The sequence below is a fragment of the Nelusetta ayraudi genome, unplaced genomic scaffold (genome assembly GCF_046127955.1).
Source record: "Nelusetta ayraudi isolate G7.1 ecotype Tasmania unplaced genomic scaffold, CSIRO-AGI_Nayr_v1 ptg000028l, whole genome shotgun sequence".
In the NCBI taxonomy this organism is placed as follows: Eukaryota; Metazoa; Chordata; class Actinopteri; order Tetraodontiformes; family Monacanthidae; genus Nelusetta; species Nelusetta ayraudi.
Genome location: NW_027466078.1, coordinates 4,017,842 through 4,029,774, shown reverse-complemented (window position 1 = coordinate 4,029,774; position 11,933 = coordinate 4,017,842). Strand labels below are relative to the sequence as shown.

At 41.0% G+C, this 11,933-nt stretch overlaps 1 protein-coding gene across 1 annotated transcript; it reads left to right on the top strand.

Annotated features, from left to right (window-relative positions):
* The first annotated feature begins 7,810 nt into the window (after nt 1–7,810).
* Nucleotides 7,811–11,664, top strand: LOC142891165 (receptor activity-modifying protein 1). Its single transcript, XM_076030592.1, has 4 exons — nt 7,811–8,251; nt 8,859–8,904; nt 9,573–9,711; nt 11,090–11,664. The coding sequence occupies exons 2-4, from the start codon at nt 8,859–8,861 to the stop codon at nt 11,331–11,333; spliced, it is 429 nt and encodes a 142-aa protein (XP_075886707.1). The 5' UTR covers nt 7,811–8,251; the 3' UTR covers nt 11,334–11,664.
* Nucleotides 11,665–11,933: the final 269 nt, after the last annotated feature.

The following is an 11,933-nucleotide window of genomic DNA, read 5'->3' as shown; positions in this document are numbered from 1 at the left end:
AACAGAGCGAACTCGGTGTGGTCTCAGCTGTGTGGGTAAACATTGCTGTGCCACTTACAGGGTCCTATGTGCACTCATATTACTGACTGAGTGCATTTAAAAAAGGGAAATGTCTTTGCCAAGATGTGCCTCTCTTTGAAATAGTTCTGTTTTCCAGGCACGTTGAAAGTATGTAACACGTTGCATATGGCCCTGCTCATGAGAAAACGATCAGAATAAAACAAATGAAAACTAACACTTAGAGGACATACATCAATAAAAATGGAATTGCGTAATGACATCGGTGGGCTTCCTGACACATGGTTTAAAGATCAAAAACATTCACATAGCAGATGTCCAGTGGAAGAGGGGGAAAGGTGGCATATCTTCTCACTCTGTATACACCGTGATCAGCTGGGCAGCAGAGTCATAAATGTAACCAAATCTTGAAATTATTGCAATATAGTTAATAGATGATTAACTTGTTTTTGGCCAAAAGTATTGCAATGTCTTTTTTTCCCCTCACTTTGATATATATATATATATATATATATATATATATATATATATATATATATATATATATATATATATATATATATATATTTTTTTTTTTTTTTTTTTTTTTTTTACTGCTGCGCTCTGAACGAGTCAGAATACATTGATATTTGAGAGGAATGCAAGAGAGGATTTTGACGAAGCAGGGCCTGTTACATTCAACTGTTTGAATTTGTTCCATGGCTGTGCTGCCGAAGGACCACTTAAATCCCTGTTAAGCTCAAGCATAATTAAAGGGCAAGCTAAAACTTTCCTGAGCACTCCATGATGGATGTTGTGGTTGGAGCCGTGAGGTGTCAGCATTGAAAACTGGAGCAACAAACTTCCTCAAAACACATGTCTATGAGACAACAGGTATGGTGTGATTTAAGGTTAAGAAGTGAGCCACATGTGAAATTCCTCAAAACTGCGTAGAGCCATTACTTTAAAGTTTGGAACCAAACTAATAGGGTATGACTTGAATAATGTGGCGTGTGGCTGGTGAACACTAATTCATACGTCCGCGTCACAGCCGCGCTGTAGCTACAGCAAAGTCCATCATGGCCGGCCGAATGCCGCCTCGGAAACTTAACTAAGTGGGGCAGCAACACGGAACTTTGATTTCTGGCCTTTTTCATAAATGATTCTTCAACAGTTAAAATGCAGCAGAATGAGTCAAATTTTAGTATACTCACGTTGGAATCAATGGCTGTTAATAAAGATGGAAGGATCTTCTGGTTTCAACACCCAAGTGCCAAATAACCTGAATTTTATTATTTCCCCAGCATGCACCGCAAAAATGGCCAAAAAACACTTAAAATACATGCAAATATGGAAGCATCCAGCTTGAAAAAGTACCGGAAACTGAAGATGATGGGCACCATGAAAGCGATGCCTAGACTTTAAAACGGGTATTCGCAAATCAAGAGGTGATGTCATGGCGACTCCATACTTCTTTATGCACAGTCAATGGTTTGAATGAGTATTTCCACACAGAAAGACCTTTGCAGACCTTTGATATTCTAATGAGTCTATGCCGTAATATGCTTGCTAGTAGCTTACCATTTTCAGGAGTGATCAGTAGAACATTAATCAGAGAGAAGGTATCGTAGACTTTAGTCAGTTAACCTCAAGTAGATCACAAGCTGCAGTTGCAAGATGGTGTTGAGTATTTTTTTTACTGAGTTTACTTTTATTACTGAGGCTGAGGAACCACTAGTTATTTGATCTCAACACAGATCACAATGTCATCCGCAATCATCGACCATGGAGATTCCTGTCTCATCTCATATGCTTGTTGACAACTTTAGCAAACAAGTGGCTTAAAGCTGACGTCATCCCACTCTTACCCTGAACCTGTGCGTTACTCGAAGCATACAATTCACCACTGTCTTTTTGCGTCGTCATACAAGTCTTGTATGACATTCTCATACTTTCTTTTGTCACTTCTCACCCCCTAACATGATACCAAAGTTCTTTTCTTGGAACCTTATTGTATGCTTTTCTCTAGAAGCACAAAGAAACAGAGTAGATCTTCCTGGCATCTCCAACTACTGCGTCAGCATTCCCAGTACCTGGGAAAAGTCTGGCTCCAGAGCCTTTGCTTTCCTCCACCATAGGAAATTTCAATAGGTTAATGAACTCGGTTCAGTTTAAGCCACAGTCCTCATCCAGGGCACTGTCAAGAGACCTTGATCTGATTCCTGCTGGATGGGACAGAAACAAAGAGTCAACTGAATTGACTGTAAATGAGACTTGACTGTACATGGGAATGAGACTCCCATGGCATTAATAAAGGGAGTTTATGATAAAATCTTTCACAGTACTTGAGACATATCTGCACATTTGCAGAACAGGTCTATGCTATTAATTAATTTTCTTTCATGTAACATTGTGTACTGATCCCACCACATGATCTCTTCAAAATGATCTTCTAAAGTAACTCTTTTGAAAAAAACGAAACAAAAAACTATTCGATTACAATTTTTCACTGGTAGTATCACTTTAATTCTGTGTTACAATTCCAAGAAAGCAGGCCATGGTTGTTTAAAATTGTTTTAGAAATCCAGGCACGCGGCCAGGACTTTATTTCTCTTGTGCAATGTTGGCCTCCCTTTCGCAAAGCAAACATTAAACACTGTACAACCGCTGCACATTCGGCCAGTTGACTGTGTTCCTCTGTGAACTCTCTGCGACAATTGTTGAGTCGTAACTGAAATTGTAAATGGTCTTTTTTTACGAGAGTGCGTTGAAGCAACAGTCATCTGTATACTAGTAAATTCCATATGCGCAGCACGCTGGAGGAAGAACGTTTCAATCACATGTGACAGAATATGACCCAGTCTGTGAGGTTACTCCTGCTATTCAGCAGATTGTGGGACATGAACTGGGACTTGCTTTCTTTTATTATAATAAATATTTAGGTTGGGCAGACTTATGTCCAAATAACTTCTTGTTGTTTTTTTTTTGTTGCTAATCAAGTTACGTGAGTTGCGGTGGAGTGGGGAAGATGGAGGAGCCTCTGCTGGCACCACAGTTAATTGTTCACTCGCCACTCGAAATGCTTTTAAAAACAACCCCGTTGTCCACCTTAGGTTTCGCTCACTTCAGGGTTGTGCAGCAGTTGTGGACTGGGAGGAGTCCAACTTAATACACACATGAAATAATAATAATAATAATAATAATAATAATAATAATAATAATAATAAAACTTTATTTGTACAGCGCTAAATGACAACCAAAGGCGTCTCAAAGCGCTTTATACAATCAGAGAGAACCAACCGGGCCCCCGGAGCAAGCAAGATGCGACAGTGGCTGGGAAAAACTCCCCTGTGGGAAGAAACCTAGGGCAGAACCAGACTCCAGAGGGCCATCATCTGCCTATGAGTAGCTGGGGTGAAATACAAAAATAAACCAAGTGTCTGATGTGAAGCTCTACAGTGTTCTGTGACTCAGCGAAAATGACTTTTTTCAGCTTTTTACCACAGTCCTGGATTTGGTGTAAACGTAGCCTTCAACGAGACAGGCTCTCTTATTCTGAGATAAACACGAGCTGCTCTTATGGAAGAATGAAAGACATCTATCTGAATAAGGGTAGCAATCGAGGATTCTATTATTATATATATATTATAATATTCCCAAGTGGTCTGGCCTACTGGGGGTTGGTCTTCATGTCCAAAAGATGACCACGCTGCATGCATGCAAGCTTCCTTTAACAAAAGTATATTAGCAACTGGTTGCCTCTTCAACTCAAAGAGCATTGTTTGCTTCAACACAGCCATGTTGTAACTAGCTCAACCAGCAGCATTGCTTCCTTTAGCAGACAATCAATGGTCTGATTCTTGACTGCCAGGCGACAGGAGAGAAGAAGAATATTGGAATTATAAATTGGGAACTCGTATTATGAATATGTATTGATATGAGACTGAGATAGAGATTGTTCATGAATTAGGATTTCATCATTCATCACTTTTATTGGTTCTGATGAACAATTTTGATTGGAATTTGATTGTAGCTCAGTAGAGACCACTGCTCCAATTGTGAACTACTTGATTTTAATCTTGGTCTGTTAATTAGGAGTATATTTCATCTATTTTATTTGGATGAAAACTGCATTTGTGATTTGACGGCAACGTCAGGCTCACATTAGCATTTTGATTTGATCCATTTGCTATTGCGATTCCCTTTCTTCTTTCCTTTAAATCCTGGCCATAACCGGGGAAAATTACTTACTTTGGAAAATATGACTGCCTTGCTGTGTTGTTTGTCTTGCTGTAATGACTCTGTAAAAGATTGATCTTCACAGGGGCCAGTTAAAATAGCTCTCATCGCTGTGCTATCGCGCTGCTCCGCTAAAGAGTAAAATTAATTGTTCCGACATTGTTCAGCCATCGCCCATTCATTCGGTTGCTTGGCAATGGATACACACAATACAGGCCTCATGCGTCTGAGTGGAGAAATGCTGAGGGGTGGTCATAAGAAAACATTTCCATCTTTTTCAAATTGGAGGCAGTGCGGCGTGAGCGACAGAGCAAACAGAGAGCGCAGCAGATAGACACGGCCCGGCTCTTTTCGACAGTGCCGTGGAAAATGTACAGGCGTAGGAGCAAAGAACAGAACAAAAGGGCAAGTAGTGTCGACTTGAAAATTGCTTTTGGAAAAAAAAAAAAAGGAGGAAAACTTTAAACATACTTTTGGCCCACGGCTTCTTTCTCCATACATTTTCCATGTCCTTTTGGCTTGTACAGATAAGGTTTTGAAGTACCTGCTGTTTGTGTTTCTGTGTTCTAAGATGTTACAGTGGAAGAGGAAAAGTGAACTCAAGTTTTTTCCGACTGAACAGTAATGTAGGAATTCAAGTTTCAATGGAATCTGATCAGTTGCAGAGGTTTGTTTTTCTTATTTTTGTCTTCAGCAATAACTTCTGATTATAACGCTCTGCATCATTTATTGCTTTTGCACAACCAGTTTTGTTTCCACAGATGAAATTCTATTTATATTGTTTTAAGGTATTGAAAATGCACCTAACTTTGCTTGCTTATGAACCTTTTGAGACACACCGAGGTTTAAATAGGTGTGAATCACGACATCATTACCATTTACCAGAACGCCATTGCCAGTTATTTGACTTCCTTGATCTCCTTTCATGCTGATCAAAAAAAAAAAAGAGAAAAGAACAAGATTTGTAAAATAATAACTGGCTCATTGTGTCACTCAGCACCTGACAATTTTGCTTAGCATTAAATGTAGTCATTCCATCACCAAAATAAGATGGTTTGGTGATTTACCAAAGCAATGAATTCCAAAATGATCTCCTTAAACCTGTTATTGATGAAGACGTGCATGTAAATGTAAATTATTGCTAGTGATTAAAGCCCCTCTTTGAATTTTATTGACTTCTGAGTTATGCAGTGGAACAAGTGCCTTGGATTGCGGTGCAGCTGGTTGGAGTATGTGGGTGGGAGGGAAATAATAACTGTAAAATGTCGGGAGAATGGAATTCCTTCTGTTGTGGAGATAGTGGCAGGAATATGGAAACTGACCACACACACGGTAATCCTTTAATGTTCTGACACGTTTGGATGGAAAGGACGGAAAACACCGTCGTTTCAATGGCAGTGCCTTCCACATTCAGTGCGAGCAATTTGAATATTTCAACACCATCTTGAAGGAATCAAACGTTAGACTGCTGGATTACATTCTAGTTCACGACACGACAAGAACCTGTGTTTGAACTGAGCTGGCAAAGCAACCTGATTTCCAAAGTCCGAGCTGCTATACGTGAGGATTTCAGAGCTGAAGTGACACCACAGTGGAGGGGCAATGCAAAGCTGGAAATGTTTGCGTGGATTCTGGGATCAGTCAAGGATGAGGGAATATTTTTAATCGAATGAGTGCGGAACTTTTTGAATTTAGCAGTTTCCAGGAGGGGCAACACAGGCACTGTTGGCAACACAGTGTTGGTTATTACATCATATGTGGTTGTCATTCAGATTTGTGACTAGAATTTTGAAAGTTTCACATGCGCACATTCGTGTGATGTAGTTTCGAGCCACCAGTGAGAGAATGGTTAAATCAGAAGTGCTAGATTTACACGTGTTTCTGATTGTATTATTGCAGATTATGTTCTGCCTGACAGACTGCTGACTGATGTGCTTTGTTCACCCCAGAGGGAAATTTTTCACATTGAGTAGCTTCCGTACAAAACATATCTCGCACACATAAAAAGTTAATTAACTGGCCTGAAATACATGAATCCCCCAGCAAAACAAGAAGACTATGTCCATCCATCCATCCATCCATCCATCCATCCATCCATTTTCAATACCAGCTTCTTCCTGATCTCAGGGTCATGGGCGAAAACTATCTGAAAAGTATAACATTGTGCATTTTTTTTTATTTTATCAACCTCAAGTTCTATTTTATATTGTGGATGTATTTTGGATGGTGTGCATCTAATCTCTGAGGCAGACGTCGCTGAGGCAGTTAAATGAATCCGCGGCGGTTGACGAAATCCATCATGGGTACCTCAAGGCCCTGGATGTTGTAGGACTGTCCTGTTAACACGTCTCTGCGACCTCGCATGGACATCAAGGGTGGTACCAATGGAGTGGCGGACATGGGTGGTGGTTCCCATCCAGAGATAAGAGGGAGAACCAGATGGCAAGACCTCACTCATCACTCCTCAGCCTCCCTGGTAGGATCTACCCCAGAGTGCTGGAGAGGAGGATCCGTTCAATTGTAGAACCTCGGATGCTATTGACGGGTGTCTAATAAACCTCCCAATCGTAGCACTTGCCAGTGGCAGGCCGCCTGCAAGGCCTTCTCTGCCGGCCTAATCAAACTTAGAAAAAGTAGAGTTGTATTTTCCCGTAAATATGATAATAAAGTTATTCGCTATAGTCTGTTCTTTTCACGTCGCTGACCTTGCGTAAAGCCAGTGATTGGATAAGAACCTGAGAACCTTACAGACTGAAACTTTCCACCATGGCGAACCCACGACGGCTGATGGAGAATATGGAGGTTTAGTTGCTGAATCATCTGCAAATGAAAATCTAAATAAAGATCGGCGACAATGCACAGTTTACTGGACAAGCTTTGTGAGTTTTGATAGTATCCATGGCCTTGGTTTCTTCGTCTTAATTATGATATTAATGATCCGGAAACTACGTTTTCCGCGACAAGGTCACCTACATGAAGGTGATGTAATGTGCTAGTTTGATTCTCTATGGATTCTTGATTCGTGGTGTCATATTGAGGGTAATACGAGGTGTATTCATTTCGGGTGAACTAAATATGACGTCACTGATGGCTTAAGCTTGAAATGCACGGCCCGCCACTGCCGCTTGGTAATATTGATTGGTAAATTATTGGTGGTATCTTGTGACATTTGAAAGGGCCCTATTACAGACACTTATATATTTACTACATTCATTTTGGTGGTCTCCCTCCAACCATAAACCTCCTCCGTCCATGGTTCCTTTGTAGCGTCCGCTCCCTCGTCCTGGGCCAGCCGATCACGTTAGCATGTAAGTGCTAGCTCGCGGGGAAGATGGCTACTAGCTTTCATGAAGTGATGCCTTGCCCACATTAAAACGAAAAAGCCTCAGCTTGACTTGTGACGAAAGTCAGCTTCATTATAGGGCGCCCTTAATATGTGCGTCACTGATGTGACTCAATGGCATTTGGGTCTGTGACTTGAATGTTTGTCTTCCTGTTTGTGTGGTGGCCTCCCCCTTTCCTTTCTCAACATCCTTTTTAGCTTTATGTATTTATTGCGGTATTTACAGCATGGATAAGTGGAATACACTGGTCCCCTGTGACCTCTGACTGCAGGCCTGATTGCCTCACGAGCTGAAATTGATTTGCCATAATTTGAAAACACACACATCAGATATATATTGTGAAACTCAATCTGCCTGTCTGACATCGAGGCCTCTCAGCCTCTCAGTGTCTCTTGGGGGTCTGCTGTGAGTGGGACATGTATTTTCGTGGCTTGGGAACAGTCAGGCTCAGTCTGGGAAAGGAAGCAGGCTGTCCATTGCTGTTGCACAACCCAATTAGCCGTGAGCTGCGCAGATAAGAAACTGGCCCAGATCATACAGAGGCTTTTTGTGACCGCTGGTTCATCGTTTTGTTGGCCACTAACTAATCTAAAACGTCATCAGAGCGGTTTTATATTTCACTATTTATTTATTTTTTTTTTACGAGGAACTACACTACCTAAGGAAGTGCGGTATGTACCCCGTTTTCTTTCTTTATTCATGAGGAGGGCTTCCTTTCAAGCTTGAAACCCTCCTAAAATGACTTAATGTCTTGGACTGGCTGCTTGCTGAAGGACTTAAGAATTAAATTATTCATTCATCTTCTATACCCGCTTCTTCCTAATTCAGGGTCACGAGAATGAAATTATAATTTGTAGAATATATTGGGGTGGTTGCGTGTCGTTCATGTAAAACAAGGAAGAGGGGGGAAAAATTCTCAGCTGCATTCCCTGTGAACATCTGTTTCCATCGCTGGTCTCCCACGAGATAAGCTCATTTATTGTCCAGGAAGCAGATGTCCATCGTGTCTTTTTTTATACATATCTTATTCTTTCCCTCTCCGTTTTTCCTTAGAAGATGGAGCATGTTTAAAATCCCTGCCTTGAAAGTCACTCATCAGTCACTCATTTTTTTTTTCGTTTTGTCTGTCACAGTGCTCTTTCAAATACCAGACATTCTAAAAAATATGTTGGTCAACACTTTGGAAACTTTGGAAACTTTGGAACAGATGACAGCTTCTTGATTTCAGAATTAAAAGTTGCTAATGCTGAATGCCTTGATTTGATACTTCTCCAATAGATGGCGTTGATTTCATGCATGCTGACACTTCTCTTCATCTACACAGGTATGAACACTTGGAAAGTCGGTTTGGAAAATGCTTATCACAGGGAAATAATCTCCAGCTTTCCAAAAATACCGTTGAGATGTGATTAGACCATGTTAGATGAGGCAAAACCGTCTCTGTCTCAGCTATGATAGGATGCGACTATGTGCTTATTTTAATGTGAAACAATATGCTGCTCTCTTATCTGTGTGAATGTATTTTGAGTGTTTTTAAAGCTGTGTTGAAGACAAATTTCTGTTTTTTTTTTTTTGTTTTTTTTACTGAAAAACAGACAATAAAGTTTATATCTATCTGGCTATCTATCTATCTGATAGACTTCCCATCAGGCAGCAATGACATTGTATCGCTACAATGAAGCCCGCACAGTTTCATTCTATCGCCTGAATATATTCAGTTCGGCCTGTGTTCCATCAAGCAGCATGTCCATCTCTACTCCACTGTTGCCCATCAAGTTGAAATCATTCTTGCTTCTGACACAATTCTCTATTCATTCCTATGTGAATGCAATAATTATCACTTCTGACCAGGTGCAATACTGACTTAATGTGTCCCAATTACCCAAGTGAAATGAATCTGCGCGTACAAGTTATTCTCTTCCAACTTTGTACGAGCGACGGTGTAAATTTCCAGTGCAGAAAGTTTGGTTTGAAGTCTTTCTCTCCCGCCAGGAATGGCCGTCCGTGATGTCATTCCTCCCTGCGACCCTCACGTGTTCGACAGCGGCGTTGAGGTCTGCTTGTCAGATTTCAACCAAAGCTTGGAGACGAGTGGTCCACGGGACCACTGCGCTTGGCCTGCTGCAAAACGGTAAATCCTTTTGTCATCACCAATAACTGGCAAATAAATCTCCAACCATGTTTTGGGATGGTTGGTTAGTTCCAATTCCAAGAGCGCAATCTAAATTTTTACTAAGTGCTTGATAAAAAAAAAAATAAATAAATAAAAGAAGAAAACATGTTTTAAAGACTCACGTCCATTACGTGGTTTGATGGTCTGTTGGTGTTGGAGCTTCGGCGTGTGTGCGTTGCAGTAGATCATCTCTTGAAGTGACATCCGAGGGTCACGAACAGTGGCTAAAGCGGTGCGCCATTACCTTTCCTATGGGCTCGTGGGGAAAATGATGTGTACTACTGCTGAGTCGTGAGATTGTCAGCGACTTTCCTGTTTACGGGGACCTGGGGTTCCGCCAAATTAGTCGGCCTTTGATGAAAAGAACCAGAATTGTGCCTCCAGGGCTCATATTTCCAGATGCTTGTTTATGGAGCCTTTACCCCGGGTTGCCTTCGGCAGACCGCTGGCTGTTATAATCCGTATTTTTTTACTTTGTTTGGAGCCATCCTGCTGAAAAAGTGTTCGAGTCTAATGTTCTTTTTGATCAGGCATCCAGCGGTTAGGAACAGATGTTAAGGACTTTAAAATCCATCATTATAACTCTTCCTGATGTCTTTTGAGCCACTGATGCTAGGTATCGCTATGCTCGCACACACACACACATACACACACACACACAGACACCTACATACATACACATTTTTCCAGCTCAGTTAGTGACTGTGCGGTCTTGACATTTAAAGACATGTCCTTCTTATTCCATGAATCACACTGATGTATTGATGAGAACCGACCAGAAACCTTGATTTACTGCAGCTCTGTGATCATCAAACATTTGAACTGCGGCACTCCACCAGAAGACATTCTAGCTTAACTTCGGCGTCGGAACGCTTTTTTTTCTAAATGTGTTATTACGAACACATTAACGCCATCATCCATCTTTCAAATGCTTAAAGTGAATTCAAACGAACAGATTAAGGAACACAAGACAACTGGGGCTTCGAGGAGTTGTTTTTCCATTCTCGAGCAGTGGTGGGGCCAATTATACAAATCAAAAAAGTAGATAAAATCCTGTAGGCAGATACTTTAGTTACCTTGAGTGTCCAGAAAAGTGCCTATAAATGAAATGTATTATTGTATGTATTGTGCGTATTCTAAGGTCTACCACATAGGTACATTCTCAGTCCCAATTTAAGCAGAAAACCAAGACTAAAAGTCTGGAAGTGTGCACACTGTGGTGTTTAAATGGACAGAAGTCCTTCATATAAAACACCCTTTGCGCCTTTGCACTTTTTGGTCACTGGAACAACTTCAAACTATCACTCTGCTGTCCTGCTTTCTTTGCTTTGTGCAGCATCTACACTCAACTGAAGCACTGTGTGGATAACAGCGCAGATGTGTCACAGTGCCGGGGTCGTGGCTCTCTGATGGACGAGGTCTTCTTGAAGGTCCATGAAATGTATTTTTCAGACTGTGGGCTGGTCCAGGATCCTCCACTCTTTACTCTTGTCATGCTAATAGCGCCTGTTACTATTGTCACGCTGCTCCTGCCGCTACTGTATTTCTACCTCACCCCACGGGACGTATCAGTGATATGATTTGTCAACTCCACACCGCCACTCTAGAAGCTTTACTGTCTTTGAAATCGAGGCCTGTGATTCAAGATGACTGTCTGTAAAATCTGTCATCAAAATGTTTAACTGTTCAGCAGGGTACGATGTTTCTTGCTGCCTGAACAAACTTGACTATTTTATCGACCCAAACTATCTGACAACTATAGAAAACCACTTGGATGCACTGATTTCTAGAAGTCTTATGTGATACTCCGCAAAGGGCTGTTTTGTGTTATGAACCTGAAAGAATGACAAAAAAAAAATGTTGCTGTTTATATTTAAAACAAAGAATAAATCTTTATTTCAGACCAAAAAAAATCACTTGACTTATCCATCGTTGTTGCTGTCACAAACTCATTTCAACATCTGTCATTACTTTACTGTACACTACAACGTTGTCGTGAAGATAGCCTGTAGCAATCCTAACTGCAACGTGACGCTAGGATTACCGGTCTCATTAAAAATGAATTAGAGTGGTGATGCCAGTCAGGCCAAAGGGATTATAGAACAGTTCTTTCATACTGTATCTATAGGAATATACAAAGATCAAGGGTTTTGCTCCCAGTTAGCTGCCATCTTGCACCG